The sequence below is a fragment of the Entelurus aequoreus genome, linkage group LG08 (genome assembly GCF_033978785.1).
Source record: "Entelurus aequoreus isolate RoL-2023_Sb linkage group LG08, RoL_Eaeq_v1.1, whole genome shotgun sequence".
Classification (NCBI taxonomy): Eukaryota; Metazoa; Chordata; class Actinopteri; order Syngnathiformes; family Syngnathidae; genus Entelurus; species Entelurus aequoreus.
This window is the reverse complement of record NC_084738.1, coordinates 53275041-53294761: the sequence shown is the minus strand read 5'-3', so window position 1 is coordinate 53294761 and position 19721 is coordinate 53275041. Positions and strand designations below refer to the sequence as shown.

The 19721-nt window shown below is 37.4% G+C and overlaps 1 protein-coding gene across 5 annotated transcripts in view; it reads left to right on the top strand.

Moving 5' to 3' along the window:
• kcnn2 (potassium calcium-activated channel subfamily N member 2) overlaps positions 1–19721 on the top strand; it is a 218714-nt gene that overhangs the window by 122160 nt on the left and 76833 nt on the right. For 4 of the 5 annotated variants that reach the window (XM_062056770.1, XM_062056769.1, XM_062056772.1 and 1 more), the window contains one exon: positions 7990–8408. The exons of the other annotated variant lie outside the window; for it this stretch is intronic. In XM_062056770.1, the coding sequence (XP_061912754.1) occupies positions 7990–8408 (419 nt within the window). The remainder of the gene's footprint in view (positions 1–7989; positions 8409–19721) is intronic. 5 annotated transcript variants of the gene reach the window in all.

Here is a 19721-nt window from a genome sequence, read left to right as displayed (position 1 = left end):
TTATACTGATGACCACTGATCACCCCATTGATGGATTCTGGGGCAACCACTTCAGACTCAATGAGTATGTCTTGCAGTCCTGCATCTCCAAACCTTTTTCCTAGAATACCGAGGTAGGACATGCATGTGTGAAACTTGCCTAGTCCTATCAGTAGACACTTTGTCAAGTCTTCGTCTTTCCAACGGATTTGTTGAGATTTGGCATATATAGCTTGGTCAAACACGAACACGATATGGTCCAGTTCAAGCCGATCAGCAATTTGGACACTTCGCTTCAAAATTGTGTTTACCGTTGACATCTCTGTCTGTGAAGCCTCAATGACTGGAAGATAATGCAGTGCTGACTTTTGCAGAGTAGCATCACCTTAAAGCAATGTATGGAAGCCTGTCCAGCTTGGGACTGTGCATCGTTCAGCATCTATGTATTTTACAAAAACATATCCCAGTTCAGTTTGGGCTGCAGACATGGTGTTCAATCTGTATGTTTCCAGCTCCAGTGGAATACTATGATGATGAAACAAGTTCTGTGGCCCTTGTCTTTTAGACTGTTGATAGTGTTCTACAGGAGAGCTAGGGGCTGCTTTGAACTAGGACACGCCCTTCTGTAGTGGTTGTCTTGTTTGTTCTTGATGCAGGTTCAGCGACAGAACTTTGCAGCATAATGCCATTTGTATGGTGAGTAGTTCCACGACTTGACAGTGTCTCCTCTCCAAAGTCCATATTGTCCCACACCAGTATTGTAGGAGTATTCTTCGAGAATCCAACCGGGATTTTGTCTCTGCCCTCCAGTAGTTGTAGTTGGGAAAGGCTAGTGTCTAGACCAGGGGTGGGCAATTAATTTTTACCGGGGGCCGCATAAGCAACCCGAGCACTGCTGGAGGGCCACACGACAATATTTCAATTAAATTTTGCTCAATATTATTTTTTATATACCGTAAGATAAATAATAATGATGATAATAATAATAATAATAATAATTAATAATAATAATAATAATTTAATTTAACCTAACTTAACTTTATACAAAAGCAGATTTCTTTTGATGGTTTTATTTTTATCACTGTTTTACACAACACTTCCTGATGTATTATACAATGCAAGAATGTCCATTTCTGCACAGGGTTAATTTCTGTCACTTGGACAACCATCTGTTGTTAAAAATCGTTTTTAATCATATTTATTTGTATTGTTTTTTATATTGGTTTTATATGTAATTATTTTTCTTTTCATTCAGTCATTGGTGGAGCTAAGGATAATATTTGAATATTGTTTTTAATATTGTTGTGCAGCACTTTGGAAACATTTTGTTTAAATGTGCTATATAAATAAAGTGGATTGGATTGGATTGTCACACCTGCCAGCTTGTCCCATTTCAGTCCTAGCATGTCCAAACACGCATTTACCTATGTGAACAAGTCATTACCTGTGGTTGTCTCTTTAATTGGCTGCATGGCTGCCAGCTCCTCCGTGATTTGAAGAAGATGAGCAGCTGGGCGGTGTCACGTACATCGCAGCTCTCATCTAATTAAAGCCAGTGAAAAACAGTCCCAAGTCTCCGGGCATACAGCGCAACAGAGTCCAATAAGCACTCCTTAATAAACTCTCCGTCAGAAAACGCCTTACTTTTTCTGGCGCTTTTGTGAGAAATGACGAAACTTGTCCTGACAGCTGCATCTCTGGGGGTGTGAAATTTGGCAAAAAGTCCTTGTTGGGTCCTACTACTACTACTACTTACTACTAAAAGTCCTACTTGGCAGTCCATGTCTTGTTGAAAACACGCCATTCGTCATCAACTTTTCTCTTTTCAGCGTCTCATCACTTGTCGCTGTGCACCTTCCCTCACAGGTTACACCCGGACATACGCCCATAATTAACACTTTTCAAAATAAAAGCAGCACAGTTGTATTGCGCGCACGACATAGATGTTTTTTAAACTTTATTTTGTAATTTGTGATTGCGCTGTTCAATTGCCCTCACAATCGCACACGCGCATACGTCCACACGTAAGTAATACAAATAACGCTTTTCAAAACAAAAGCAGCACCGTTGTATTGCACACTCGACATAGATACTTTTTTAAATGTATTTTGTAATTTATGATTGGCCTCACGCGGGCCGGACAGGGATGCACAAAGGGCCGGATGCGGCCCACGGGCCGCAGAATGCCCAGGTCTGGTCTAGACTGACAACTGTGTCCTATGAAGCACAATGTCCTAGTCCACTCAGCAGTGGCACAACTTGTGAGGAACCTGTTAAATGCTGAATACTTAGACCAAGACATAATGATTTGGGTGTCTGCCTCCGACCTTTAGATGCAAGATACATAATGTCTTGACAAACAGATATCACTTTTATGTTCACATCTTCTGGAATATCAACATAACAGGCTAATGTTGGTTCCTCTGTTGCACCTACAATCCAAGCAATAACATTGTACAGTTCAAGTGGCACAACAGATTTTGCATCGGACACATTCAAATCATCTGATGTGGGTGGCCAGGGGCACGTCATACCGGGAGAGTCACATAGTAGCTGCTTCAATATCAGTGCTGCACTATAAAGTGTCCTCGTGTTCTCAGTAGTTTGCGGACCAGCTGCTGTTCTTGCCATGTGTTCAGTGTCACTTTCACCTTGGCTTACTTCAGTTGACTCAGTTGTGTCTGTACCTGATGGATGAGGTAGCCTGTCAATCAGCTTATCTGCAGACAATGTCTCAACAAAAACCAGTTTGCAGATGTTGCACTTGCCGGGGCAGTGAAACACCAGTTGGGGAAAGTCCAGAGTCAGCCTTCTCTTTAATTTATCCTGCCTGCAACATAAGAACACAGGGAAAGAGGAGTATGCGGGTGTAAATAAAGATATATTCATACTGAAAAGTATTAGTAGTTTAAATATACTATCAAAGCCTTGTTTTAAATTATTTATTATTCTTTTGATATTTTCCAGCATAAAAGTGTTGTATATCGCTGCCAAAAAAAGCTTCTGTTGTTACCTGTAGTTTGAAGCATCACAATCTTCATATTTTTGCACCATATTTAAAAACATTCGTCGTAGCTGGTTCATTCTCAGCACCTCCTGATTAACAATTATGCTTTGGCGGATGATCCTCTCACAGAATATGTTGTAGCTGGCATTAAAAGTTGGTTCACTTCTGAAAAGAAACACACACACACACACACATACACACACACACACACATTTAATATGTGCCAAAAGGTATGCAGTTGAGATTGTAGCTACATACAAACAGCCTTTACAAGTGCATCTAAAACAAATGTAATATCATGGAAAAGTCCATTCAAAAAGTGAAACTTTTATTTATTCTATATTCATTTCATAATTATTGACACTGTATCTGTCATGCATCTATAATATGAATTGTAATATATTATATGTATATAATTGATAATGCAATTTAATAACTCACACTTCTTCATCTGCAGTTCCAGTAACTGTTACATCAGACTGTCATGAACCTGGTGTACTGTCTGTAACAGGACTTGTGGTACCGCACCTCCATGGCCACACAGTCTCTGTATTTAATATGCAAAAGAATGCTACTGTCTTGCTTTATCCTGGCAGCGTTCATCAACTGGCCTAAAAATAAAAGATGATTAAATGGTTTGTATGTGTGTATGTGCTACGTGTAGTGTGTGTGTGTGTGTGTGTTTACCTGCTGAAAGCGTTTCTGCCTGTGAAAGATGGTCCTTCTGTCGTTTGCCTCCCACAGTAACTCTCTTGTCCGTTTTCTTGCAAATTATACAAATGGCAGGGAGCACAGGGCCAGCAGAACCGATAGGCAGGCCCGTCTTCGATCTTAGTTTTTTCTTTGGAATGTCACTTGTCGAGCCTGAAGCGTTGTCCGATGCCACAGACTCATCTTGACCCACATGCAGCCGTTTGGCCAGTTTTTCGGCAGAATCCAAACGCTTCTTATCAATGAACAAGTCGGGTGAAACCCAGCGTCATCAGGAATATCTTTAAATTCAACATCGATACAGGATTTGAATATCTCAGCTACTTTATGAGACTCGCCATCACAGCAAAGCCACCGTTTTAAACAATTCCTGTAAGTATCCCACCTTGTGATAGTGAAATCATTCAACACTTCATTCCTTGCAGACGTAACATGCATGTAGCATATTTTGTTGTTCTTTTTTCGAACTTTTTTAAGGGGTTTCAGCTGTTTTAGAGTATTTTCCTCTTCATCGCTAGACGTTGACATCGCCATCTTGGATCTGCGCGGCTACCTGATTGGTCGAATGTGAAGCATGTGACAAAAACGTCACCTCTTGGGACGAAAATATTGTTACGCCAAGCAAGAAATAGTCCTGACTTTAAACAATAATTTAAAAAATACTCCTGGATGTCAAGTGGAGAACTTTTTTTTTCTCATTGAAAACCAAAATATCTTTTTTAAGAACCAAAAATTATTTAGTGCCCAGAAATGGGAACGAGATGAAACGAAAAACGGGTTCACCTTACGGCCTAAAGACTACTAAGTATGTTTGGGAAGTAGTAAAGAAAGCTGTAAAACAATTAGAAGCACACAGATAGAACGATACCTAGCTTTTTCGCAACAGCAACAGTGAGCAGTCAGCGAGCAGTCACTCACGGCAAACCGGAACCGGTTACAGACACATCAATGTTTACAGGACTAAACTTTACAGAAGTATACATTTTTACAGGACTAAACTTTACAGAAGTATACATTTTTACAGGACTCAACTTTACAGACTTATAAATGTTCACATGGCTAAACTTTCCAGACGTATAAATGTTCACAGGACTAAAACTTTACAGCCATATATATGTTTACAGGACTAAACTTCACAGACCTATAAATGTTTACATGATTAAACTTTACAGAAGTATACATGTTTACAGGACTAAACTTTACAGAAGTATAAATGTTTACAGGACTAAACTTTACAGAAGTATAAATGTTTACAGGACTACACTTTACAGACCTGTACATGTTTACAAGACTAAACATTACAGAAGTATACATGTTTACAGGACTTAACATTACAGAAGTATAAATGTTTACAAGACTAAACATTACAGAAGTATAAATGTTTACAGGACTTAACTTTACAGAAGTATAAATGTTTACAGGACTAAACTTTACAAGATTATAAATAAATACAGGACTAAACTTTACAGACCTATACATGTTTACAGGACTAGACTTTACAGATCTGTAAATGTTTGCAGGACTAAACTTTACAGAAGTATAAATGTTTACAGGACTCAACTTTACAGAAGTACAAATGTTTACAGGATTAAACTTTACAGACATATCAATGTTTACAGGACTAAACTTTACAGACCTATACATTCTTACAAGACTCAACTTCACAGACGTATCAATGTTTACAGCACTAAACTTTACAGATGTATCAATGTTTACATGACTAAACTTTACATACGTATCAATGTTTACAAGATTAAACTTTACATACGTATCAATGTTTACAGGACTAAACTTTACAGACCTATTTATTTTACAGGACTTAAATTTACAGAAGTATCAATGTTTACAGGACCAAACTTTACAGCCATATCACTGTTTACAGGACTAAACTTTACAGAAGTGTCAATGTTTACAGGACAAAACTTTACAGACGTATCAATCTTTACAGGACTAAACTTTACAGAAGTTATAATGTTTACAGGACGAAACTTTACAGACGTATACATGTTTACAGGACTAAACTTTACTGACATATCAATGTTTACAGGACACAACTTTACAGACGTATAAATGTTTACAGGACTAAACTTTACAGAAGTATCAATGTTTACAGGACAAAACTTTGCAGACATATAAATGTTTACAGGATTAAAATTAACAGAAATATAAATGTTTAAAATAATAAACTTAACAGAAGTATAAATGTTTAAAAGAATACACTTTACAGAAGTATACATTTTTAAAATAATAAACTTAACATAATTTTTTCTATAAGAATAAACTTAACAGAAGTATACCTGTTTAAAATAATAAAATTTACAAAAGTAAAAATGTTTAAAAGAATAAACTATACAGAAGTATAAATGTTCAAAAGATTAAACTTAACATATTTTTTTTAATAAGAATAACATTTACAGAAGTATAAATGTTCAAAAGATTAAACTTAACAGAAGTATAAATGTTTAAAAGAATAAACTTTACATAAGTGTAAATGTTTAAAAGAATACACTTTGCAGAAGTATACATTTTTAAAATAATTAAGTTTACGGAAGTATAAATGTTTAAAAGAATAAAGTTTACAGAAGTATAAATGTTGTAAAGATTAAACTTAACAAAAGTATACATGTTTAAAAGAATACACTTTACAGAAGTATAAATGTTTAAAATAATAAACTTAACAGAAGTTTAAATGTTTAAAATAATAAACTTAACAGAAGTATAAATGTTTAAAACAATAAACTTTATAGAAGTATAAATATTTAAAAACAATAAACTTTACAGAAGTATAATTGTTTAAAATAATAACATTTACAAAAGGAAAAATGTTTAAAAGAATAAACTTTACAGAAGTATAAATGTTCAAAACATTAAACTTAACATACTTTTTTTATTTATAAGAATAACATTTACAGCAGTATAAATGTTTAAAAGAATAACGTTTACAGAAGTATAAATGTTCAAAAGATTAAACTTTACAGAAGTGTAAATGTTTAAAAGAATAAACTCCATGAAACTTCATGAGGTGTTCTGTACTTCCTTGTCCTTCCTGTGTCACCTGCACGTGTCTGCCAGCAAATGAAAACATTGACGCCATATTTTTTATTGACCTTTTGTCTTTAGCTGGAAAAAAGATGAAAAGCAGCTTCCAATTCTGCGTAAAAAGGCGGCAAAAGTCTATTCAGCATTTGAATTTTATGTCTCGCTGCTAGATTTACAATCTAGGTCCCTGATCCCATTTAGACCTAGTTTTCACCTCCTAATAAGAAATCTCAAATTAGACTCAATGGAAAGTTGCTGGCAAGTTGCCAAATCTTCAGTCATGACAATGTACGAAGTCATATGACACTATCTGCATATTAATGTACTAAGTAATATGACACAATGTACATATTAATGTACTAAGTAATATGACACTATCTGCATATGAATATACTAAGTAATATGACACAATCTGCAAATTAATTTACTAAGTAATATGACACTATCTGCATATTAATGTACTAAGTAATATGACACAATATTTTCCTGTGAGATCACTCAGGACATGTGCCCTTATTCTCCTGTGAGATCACTCAGGTGATGTGCGCTTTTTCTCCTGTGAGATCACACAGGTCATGTGCCATTATTCTCCTTTGAGATCAGTCAGGTCATGTGACTTTATTCTCCTGTGAGATCACTCAGATCATGTGCCCTTATTCTCCTGTGAGATCACTCAGGTCATGTGCCCTTAGTTTACTGTGTAGCAATTATGCTGACCATGCGGTCTCACCAAAACCTGGTCTCTGCTGGTCCACAGTTATTCATGAGTTCCTACTGTGTGACAATAATGCTGACCATGCGGTCTCACAAAAACCTAGTCTCTGCTGGTCCACAGTTATTCATTAGTTCCTGTAGTTTACTGTGTGACTATAATGCTGACCATGTGGTCTTACCAAAACCTGGTCTCTGCTGGTCCACAGTTATTCATGAGTTCCTGTAGTTTACTGCGTGACAATAAAGCTGACCATGCGGTCTCACCAAAACCTGGTCTATGCTGGTCCACAGTTATTCATGAGTTCCTACTGTGTGACAATAATGCTGACCATGCGGTCTCACCAAAACCTGGTCTCTGCTGGTCCACAGTTATTCATGAGTTCCTGTAGTTTACTGTGTGACAATTATGCTGACCATGCGGTCTCACCAAAACCTGGTCTCTGCTGGTCCACAGTTATTCATGAGTTCCAGGAGTTTACTGTTGAATTGAATTATGCTGAATGTGGTCTCACCAAAACCTGGTCTCTGCTGGTCCACAGTTGTTCATGGTGGACAACGGTGCAGACGACTGGAGGATCGCCATGACATACGAGCGCATGTTCTTCATCTGCCTGGAGATCCTGGTGTGTGCCATCCACCCCATCCCGGGGAACTACACCTTCACCTGGACAGCCCGCCTGGCCTACTCCTACGTGCCGTCTAAGACGGACGCCGACGTGGACATCATCCTGTCCATCCCCATGTTCCTGCGCCTCTACCTGATTGCCCGTGTCATGCTGCTGCACAGCAAGCTCTTCACGGACGCCTCGTCTCGCAGCATCGGGGCGCTCAACAAGATCAACTTCAACACACGCTTCGTCATGAAGACCCTTATGACCATCTGTCCTGGGACCGTGCTGCTGGTCTTCACCATCTCGCTGTGGATCATCGCCGCATGGACCGTGAGAGCTTGTGAGAGGTGCCTCCATCCATCTTGCGTTTCTTCACGTTCAAACATAGATAAGGCACAAGACTAGATAATCTCCAGAACATTCCTTAAGCTGCTTCTTTACTTCCAGAGTCAAACTCATTATTTCAAGTATCTTAAAGTTGCTGTGTTCAGTCACAACAACAACAACAAAGTCGAGCACGCTACTGCTTCCTACAGGAATGTTCAGTTCCAGGCTCAAACTCACTATTTCAAGTATCGACAATCAACCTTTCAAAACTAGCTTACACCCTCTGCAAAGCTGCTACACACTTTCAGGGGGCTGACAGGCACACCTGTGTCTGCACTACATCTGTATTAGACTGATGTATATATGATATCAAAGCCTTATATATATGATATTTTAGACCTATATGATATCAAAGACTGATACATATATTATAGATTGATACACATGATATATATATGGTATTATAGAATGATATATATGATATCAAAGACTGATATATATATGATATTATAGACATAGATATTATAGACTGACACATCTATGATAGAATGATGTATATGATATTATAGAATGATATATATGATATGATATACTGATTCATATATTATAGATTGATATCTATGGTATTATAGAATGATATATGATATCAAAGACTGACACAGTATATATGATATTATAGAATATATATGATATCAAAGACTGATATACAGTATATGACATTATAGACCTATATGATATTATGGACTGATACATATATTGTAGAATATGTATGATATAAAAGACTGTTTATAAGACATTATAGACCTATATGATATTATAGACTGATACATATATTATATAATGGTGTATATGATATTATAGAATTATATATATGATATCAAAGACTGACATAAGATATTATAGACCTATGATATTATAGACTGATACATATATTATAGAATGATATATGATATCAAAGACTGATACAGTATATATGATATTATAGAATGATATATATGATGTCAAAGACTGATATATATATATATATATATATATATATATATATATATATATATATATATATATATATATATATATATATATATATATATATATATATATATATATATATATATGATATCAAAGACTGGTATGATAGAATGGTATATATATATATGATATCAAAGACTGATATGATAGAATGGTATATATGATATTATAGAATGATATATATGATATGAACGACTGATATATATGATATTATAGAATTATATACATTATATTATAGAATGATATATATGATATCAAAGACTGACATATATGATATTATAGAATGATATATATGATATTATATAATTATATATATGATATGAACGACTAATATATATGATATTATAGAATTATATATATATTATATTATAGAATGGTATGTATGATATTATAGAATGAAATAAATGATATGAATGACTGATATATATGATATCACAGAATTATATATATGATATTATAGAATGATATATATGGTATTATAGGATGATAAATATGATATCAAAGACTGATATATATGATATTATAGATTGATAAATATGATATCAAAGACTGATATATATGATATTATAGAATGATAGATATGATATCAAGGACTGATACAGTATATATGTAATTATAGAATGATATACATGATATCAAAGACTGATATAGACTCAAAGACTGACATGTATGATATTATAGACCTAAATGAAATCAAAGATTGATTCATATACTATAGAATGATATGTACGATATCAAATACTGATATTTATGATATTATAGAATGATATATTTGATATTATAAAATGATATCAAAGATTGATACATATATTTTAAAATGATATATATGGTATTACAGAATGATATATATGATATCAAAGACTGATACAGTATATATGATATTATAGAATGATATATATAATTTCAAAGACTGATATACAGTACATGCGTGTGCCTCACAATACAAAGGTCCTGGGCTCGGGGTCTTTCTGTGTGGAGTTTGCATGTTCTCCTCGTGACTGCGAGGGTTCCTTCCGGGTACTCCGGCTTCCTCCCACCTCCAAAGACATGGACCTGGGGATAAGTTGATTGGCAACACTAAATGCTCCCCCGTGTGTGAATGTGAGTGTGAAAGTTGTCTGTGAAAGTTGTCTGTCTATGTGTGTTGGCCCTGTGATGAGGTGGCGACTTGTCCAGGGTGTACCCCGCCTTCCGCCCGAATGCAGCTGAGATAGGCTACAGCAGGAGTCACCAACGCGGTTTCCGCGGGCACTGTCACGCCAAATTTCTTCCCTCTACAAAAACCTTCCCTCCCCCATTTACTTCCGTGGTCATGTTTCCTCTTACGTCATTGACAGCGATCGATAGCACTTCGGCTTTGACTGCCCGTCGCTTGAAGGATACTTCGTCTTTGACAGCTGCTGGAATCTGAAGAAATCGATTATTGTTTTTTTTTGTACAGGCGCTAAACAGGACAGTCGCGTGCAGGTTAAGGACCCCCGGCAACTTTGTGATTTTATTGGACGCAGCTCCGGAAGTAAATGGGGGAGGGAAGGTTTTTGTAGAGGGAAGAAATTTGGCGTGACAGCACCAGGTCGCCCGTACGGACCAGATAAGTCGCCCGCTGGCCTGTTCTAAAAATAGCAGCACTTAACAGTGAGCTGCCTCTATTTTTTAAATTTTATTGATTTACTAGTGTGACAGTCCTAACTGTCGTGCGGGTTCTCAGGAAAATTCAAGGAAGACATTGTCGTGAGACGGTTTAGACTTCTTTATTATTTCAATCAGAGTCTTTTGCATGCTTTTCAGCAGCTGCCTTTTTTGTCACGTGAGCACGTAAATGGTTTCCTCCCGTCCGCCGTCTGCTTTTCAGCAGCACGTCGCCGTCGTTTGCGTTGCAGCAGAGGATGGTTTCCTCCCGTCCGCCGTCTTCCTCCGTCTCCTCCCTTGATGTTCACGTCTCTCGCCGAGAGGGTGATTGCACTGTCCACAGCTGCGCGCTCCACGCACCTTATGCTGATTGCGGCGTCGCTCCCAGCGCGCCCCACCTTGCCGCTCGCTCGTCCACGCCTCCTCGCCGCCATCTTGGAGCGGGCGCCGTCAGTCCGCCGGCCCCGCCTCCCCACAACTAGCAAGCTGGTCTCGCTTTGCTCGACATTTTTAATTATAAGACAGACAAAACAAAACTCAAATATAATTTGAAAATCCAAGAAAATATTTTAAAGACTTGGTCTTCACTTGTTTAAATAAATTCATTTATTTTTTTACTTTGCTTCTTATAACTTTCAGAAAGACCATTTTAAAGAAAAAAATACCACCTTAAAAATGATTTTAGGATTTTTAAACACATATACCTTTTTACCTTTTAAATTCCTTCCTCTTCTTTCCTGAGAATTTAAATCAATGTTCAAGTATTTTTTTTTTTTTATTGTAAAGAATAATAAATACATTTTAATTGAATTCTTCATTTTAGCTTCTGTTTTTTTCGACGAAGAATATTTGTGAAATATTTCTTCAAACTTATTATGATTAAAATTCAAAAAAATTATTCTGGGAAATCTAGAAAATCTGTAGAATCTGAGGCTTTTGACAAAGTTGCAGAAAAGTACTCTCAGGTCATAAACAGAGTTGGGCAAGAGTTTGAAAACAGGTTTTGTGACCTGGATCAGCTTCAGCCATGTATGTCGTTCATTTCTAATCCTTTCATGAACGTGGACATATCATGCATTGCTGAGCAGTTAAGTGCAACATCCAGCCTGGATGCTGAACAGGTGGAGATTGAAATTGTAACACTACAAAATGACCTCCACCTCAAAGCCCACCAGGCTGCACCAAACTTTTGGTGCCTTGTTGACGCATAAAAGTACCGTGGTGTATGCGCAGCAGCTATGAAGGTTGCAAGCCTGTTTGGTTCAACTTATCTTTGTGAATCAGCCTCTTCTGACATGAATTTCATCAAGAACAAACACACACGCCTCACTGATGCACATCTGCAAGACTCACTCAGAGTTGCAGTGTCAAGTTACACACCAGAGTACAACACACTAGTTAACAGCATGCAATGCCAGGCTTCCCACTAACTGACAAAGGAACAGATAACATATTTGGTGTCCAGTTCAAAGTGTGACATGATTTATTTAAAAATTTGAGTGTTGACTTTTGTATTTTACATGAGTTATTTGTACAAACATGTTGCAAAGTAATTCATGATTTGTTAAAAATATGTTAGTGGCTAGCTAGTTAAAATGGGATATTGTGATTTCACAAGACTGTCTTAGAAGTGATCATTTGAAAATGTTCAATTTGAAAAATGTGCACTTAGAGAAAATATAAAAATAAAGTGTTGCATATTGATATTTATCTGTTTCTATATATATTTATTGTGAGAAATCATAAAGATGATCAGTGTTTCCACAAAGATAAATATAATTAATTATTAATAATAACATAGAGTTAAAGGTAAATTGAGCAAATTGGCTATTTCTGGCAATTTACTTAAGTGTGTATCAAAATGGTAGCCCTTCGCATTGATCAGTACCCAAGAAGTAGCTCTTGGTTTCAAAAAGGTTGGTGACCCCTGGGCTACAGCATCCCCCGCGACCCTGAAGGGACAAGCGGTAGAACATGGATGGATGGATGGATGGATATCATAGACCTATACACATATTATAGAATTATAAATATGATATCAAAGACTGATATATATGATATTATAGACCTATATGATATTCTAGATTGATACAGTATATTATATAATGATATATATGACATTATGGAATTATATATATGGTATTATAGAATGATATATATGATATCAAAGACTGATACATATACTATAGAATGATATATATGATATTTTAGAATGATATATATGATATTATAGAATGATATATATGATACACTTGTAAAGAACATCATTTCATGGCTGTCTTGAGTTTCCAATAATTTCTACAACTCCTATTTTTGTGTGATAGAGTGATTGGAGCACATACTTGTTGGTCACAAAAAACATGAATGTACTTTTATGAATTTATTATGGGTCTACTGAAAATGTGACCAAATCTACTAGGTCAAAAGTGTACATAAAGCAATGTTAATATTTGGTTACATGTCCCTTGGCAAATTTCACTTCAATAAGGCGCTTTTGGTAGCCATCCGCAAGCTTCTGTTGAGTTTTTGACCACTCCTCTTGACAAAATTGGTGCAGTTGAACTAAATTTGTTGTTTTTCTGACATGGACTTCTTTCTTCCGCATTGTCCACACGTCAAGACTTTAGGAATGCCATTTTAAAACCTTAATTCTAGCCTAATTTAGCCATTCCTTTACCACTTTTGATGTGTGTTTGGGGTCATTGTCCTGTTGGAACACCCAACTGCGCTCAAGACCCAACCTCCGGGCTGATGATTTTAGGTTGTCCTGAAGAATTTGGAGGTAATCCTCCTTTTTCATTGTCCCATTTACTCTCTGTAAAGCACCAGTTCCATTGGCAGCATAACCGGCCCAGAGCATAATACTACCACCACCATGCTTGACGTTGACGGTAGGAATTGGTGTTCCTGGGAGTAAAGGCCTGACATTTATTCCTCCAAACATATTGCTGGGTATTGTGGCCAAACAGCTCAATTTTGGTTTCATCTGACATCACATGGACAAAGATAAAACCTTCTGGAGGAAAGTTCTGTGGTCAGATGAAACAAAAATGTAGCTGTTTGGCCACAATACCCAGCAATATGTTTGGAGGAGAAACGGTAAGGCCTTTAATATGCCTACACCATGCCTACCACATATAGCTTTTCTGAGACCAACAAGTATGTGTGACTGTATATGTGTGTGTGTATATATATATATATATATATATATATATATATATATATATATATATATATATATATATATATATATATATATATATATATATATATATATATATATATATATATATATATATATATATATATATATGTGTGTGTATATATATATATAATAGGGCTGCAACTAACGATTAATTTGATAATCGATTAATCTGTCGATTATTACTTTGATTAATCGATTAATAATCGGATAAAAGAGACAAACTACATTTCTATCCTTTCCAGTATTTTATTGAAAAAAAACAGCATACTGGCACCATGTTCTGGACATTGGGGGTGCAGCATACACCAATAATAACACAGAAATGTAACTCATCAGAACTGAATCAGATATTGTACACATTTCTGTTGTGAATAATAAAGGGTTCATTTTAGGCTGCCTCTAAATAATAGCATGAAATATTCTAGCACCTTCATAACGTTTAGTTATACTAAAGCGTCACTCAAATCTAAATATATTTATATAGCTTTATCGGGCCCGGCTACATTGATCCATTATGAAACCAACCTGAGATATTTCTGTCCGTTACGTTTATTTCGAAATTGGTAACCGTGCGTTTTCTCTCTCAAAACGGAGTCAAATGTGCCGGAGACACATTATCAGCCCCGCGTTGCAACAAAGGCATAACGTTAACGCTACTCACAAAAAAACTGAACTCATGAATGCCTGTTGCCACTATGGACTTAAAAAGTTACGTACTGTGAGTTCCCTTCATTCATGGCTCCAACATTTTTCCTTTTCAGGTGCTCCTGAAGCAATGTTGTACTTCCGTGCCATTTTGCAGGAAACGGTCTTCTTTGAAGTCATTAAAGTAAAATGTTCCCACACTTTTGACGACTTAGGTCGTACACTTTTCTCCATTGAAGCAATAACCTCAAGATGTTTTTCTGCTGAACTATCCGTACGGTTTACCTGCGCCATTTTTCGAATGTTTCCAGACGGCGTCGTCACGTGAGCTGCACATGACACATGACACATCATTGGCTAGCTTACCTCCACCTCATGAGACGTAGCCTCAGCGCCGCCCTGGCGCTGTTTTGTACTGTTTTTGTACTTACTTTGATTATTGTTTCTCAGCTGTTTGTAAATGTTGCAGTTTATAAATAAAGGTTTATAAAAAAAATGTTTAATTTTTTTATTTTTTTTAAATAAAATAAAAAAAAGCCTCCACGCATGCGCATAGCATAGTTCCAATCGATGACTAAATTAATCGCCAACTATTTTTATAATCGATTTAATCGATTAGTTGTTGCAGCCCTAATATATATATATATATCCATCCATTTTCTACCGCTTGTCCCTTTTTGGGGTCGCAGGGGGTGCTGGAGCCTATCTCAGCTGCATTCGGGCGGAAGGCGGGGTACACACACATATATATATATATATATATATATATATATATATATATATATATATATATATATATATATATATATATATATATATATATATATATATATATATATATATATATATATATATATATATATATATATGTACGTACATATACATATATATATATATGTATATATATATATATATATGTACGTACATATACATATATATATATATATATATATATATATATATATATATATATATATATATATATATATATATGTACGTACATATACATATATATATATATATATATATATATATATATATATATATATATATATATATGTACGTACATATACATATATATATATATATATATATATATATATATATATATATATATATATATATATATATATATATATATATATATATATATATATATGTATATGTACGTACATATACATATACATATATATATATATATATATATATATATATATATATATATATATATATATATATATATATAAAAACTGATATACATGATATTATAGACCTAAATATATATATGATAATTTAGTTTGATACATATATTATATAATGATATATATGATATTATAGAAGTATATATATATATATATATATATATATATATATATATATATATATATATATATATATATATATATATATATATATATATATATATATATATATATATATATACACTGTATATTAGGGCTGCGAATCTTTGGGTGTCCCACGATTCGATTCAATATCAATTCTTGGGGTCACGATTCGATTATAAATCGATTTTTCGATTCAACGCGATTCTCGATTCAAAAACGATATTTTTCCGATTCAAAACAATTCTTTATTCATTCAATACATGTCATGATCCGTGGTCGGATCATGTTTTGTGTTATCGGTTTCTTTTGGACTCCTTTTAGTTCCTGGTTATGCACTTCCTGAGTTTAGTCACCATGGTTACTTATGATTTTCACCTGCCTTTTCGCGCACCTGTTGCTCATCAGAGACTCTATTTAGTTTTGCCTTTTCCGGTCACTCGGTGTGGCTTCATTGTTTTTATTACGCCTGTACCAAGTAAGTTTTTGTAGTTCCATGCCATAGCATCTGTTTAAGTGATTAGCCTCTCGTGTTTTAGGCATGCCTGCCTTTCTTTTTGTTGTGTTGCCTGTACTGTTGGTAGTTTGGATGATTTATGTTTAATAAACCAAAGCCTACCTTCACACTGTCGTCCGGAGCCGTCCATTTTTGCATTGAGAGAACGAACCGCAGCAAGCTGCACCCTCTACGTGACATAATGAAGCCACCAACCTGTTCTCTCGCACCTGGCCACGAGGAGATGGAAACGCGCTGGCGAAAGCGGAAGCCAGCTAGAAAGGCTTCATTTCGCCATCAGGATGCGTCATTCCCCCAACTCCTCCTTCGGACAGCAAGACTCCACGGGCAACCCAGTCTTCCTCGCCGCCATTGTTTGGTAATCCCATCACTCATTTTGCGAAGCAGTTCACCGATTGGGCTGTCAGTCAGCTGGAGACTCGCGCGGATGACGTCACCCCGTCCACTGGTGATGACGTCAGAGACAAAGATTTTTTTTTTAATTCAGTTAACTCTTTCTGTCAGCCGCCTCCAAAAGACTTCATTCCTAAAATAAGATATTATCAGGACATTTTTTCACAAGTTAGATTTTGTCAACCTCAGTTACCTCCGCCCCCAGTGACTCTGACTCCGCCCCTAAGGACTCTATCCCCGCCCACGTCAAAGACTTTTTCCCTCCGTCCTCCCACACAATCTCAGGTGGGGGGGTAGAAAGACATTTTGGACAATTTAAAGGGGAGGATTCTACCCCCCTCCTGACCTCCCGCCACCCGCCCTTAAAGACTGTTCCAGACCGCAAGGAGCGCGTCTGGTATCCGCCCCTTGGGGGGGGGGGGGGGGGGGGGGGCTGGGGCCGGGAGCTGTGCTGGTGGGGTGGCTCAGCTGCGCCCAGCCAGGCAGCAACCTCCATCCCGGCCGCCGCCACCAGTCTTTCGGCCTGCCAAGCCGCAACCTCCGGCCCGTCCACCACCACCAGTCCATTGGCATGCCAAGCCGCAACCCCCAGCTAGACCGCCTCCGCCATGCTCATGGCTAACCTCAGCCCAGGTGGGCCTGCAGACGCCACCATCATCTCCGGTGGGCTTGCAGACGCCACCATCATCTCCAGTGGGCTTGCAGACGCCACCATCATCTCCGGTGGGCTTGCAGACGCCACCATCATCTCGGGTGAGCTTGCAGACGCCACCATCATCTCGGGTGGGCTTGCAGACGCCACCATCATCTCGGGTGGGCTTGCAGACGCCACCATCATCTCCGGTGGGCTTGCAGACGCCACCATCATCTCCGGTGGGCCTGCAAACGTCACCGGCACCAGTTCCAGTGCCTGCTCCTCGGCTGACACCAAGACCTGTTCCTGCACCTCGGCTGACACCAGTACCTGTTCCTGCACCTCGGCTGACACCAGTACCTGTTCCTGCACCTCGGCTGACACCAGTACCTGATCCAGCACCTCGGCTGACACCAGTACCTGTTCCAGTACCTCGGCTCACACCAGTACCTGTTCCAGCACCTCGGCTGACACCTGTTCCAGCACCTCGGCTGACACCTGTTCCTATACCTGCACCACGCCAAGCTTCGCCGCCTGTACCTGCACCATGCTAAGCTTCGCCGCCTGTACCTGCACCACGCCAAGCTTCGCCGCCTGCCGAACCCACGCCTGACTCGTCGCCTGCTACGACGACGCCGACGCACCCACCTCCCCGTCGACCATAGATGTGGCCGCTCCCTGGTCGTCCGCCTCGCCAAGTGCGCCCACCTCCCCATCGGCCACGGATTTGGCCATTCCCGTGTCGCCCGCCTCGCCTGCTGCAGTGGCCTTCCACTCTCCGCCGCCACTTGACTTGTCCTCGGTGGATTCGGGGACACTTGGCCTGGCGACCCACCGCCAAGTTCTCCCTCCGCCCTCCCGTGACTTTTGACCCTGCTTGTGTTTTGTTTTTAGGACATCTAGAATCTGTCCTTAAGGGGGGGGCCTCTGTCATGATCCGTGGTCGGATCATGTTTTGTGTTATCGGTTTGTTTTGGACTCCTTTTAGTTCCTGGTTATGCACTTCCTGAGTTTAGTCAGCATGGTTACTTATGATTTTCACCTGCCTTTTCGCGCACCTGTTGCTCATCAGAGACTTTATTTAGTTGTGCCTTTTCCGGTCACTCGGTGTGGCTTCATTGTTTGTATCACGCCTGTACCAAGTAAGTTTTTGTAGTTCCATGCCATAGCATCTGTTTAAGTGATTAGCCTCTCGTGTTTTAGGCACGCCTGCCTTTGTTTTTGTTGTGTTGCCTGTACTGCTGGTAGTTTGGATGATTTATGTTTAATAAACCAAAGCCTACCTTCACGCTGTCGTCCGGAGCCATTCATTTTTGCATTGAGAGAACGAACCGCAGCAAGCTGCACCCTCCACGTGACAATACATAGGATTTCAGCAGGATCTACCTCAGTCTGCTGACATGCAGAGTAGTAGATTTTTGTAAAACGCTTTTATAATTGTAAAGGACAATGATTTATCAACTGATTGCAATAATGTAAATTTGTTTTAACTATGAAATGAACCAAAAATATGACTTATTTTATCTTTGTGAAAATATTGGACACAGTGTGTTGTCAAGCTTATGAGATGCGATGCAAGTGTAAGCCACTGTGACACTATTGTTCATTTTTATTTTTTATTTATTTTTTTTTTTTTTTAAATGTCTAATGATAATGTCAATGAGGGATTTTTAATAACTGCTATGTTGAAATTGTTACTAATATTGTTACTGTTGTTGAACATATTCATTTTTGTTTCACTACTTTTGGATTGTTCTGGTCGTGTTTGTGTCTCCTCTCAATTGTTTTGTTTATTGCTGTTCTGAGTGTTGCTGGGTCGGGTTTGGTTTTGGAGTTTGATTGCATTTTTATGGTATTGCTGTATATTTTTTTGTTGGATTCATTAATTTAAAAAAAATTAAATAAAATTTAAAAAAATTAAATAAAGAAAATCGACTT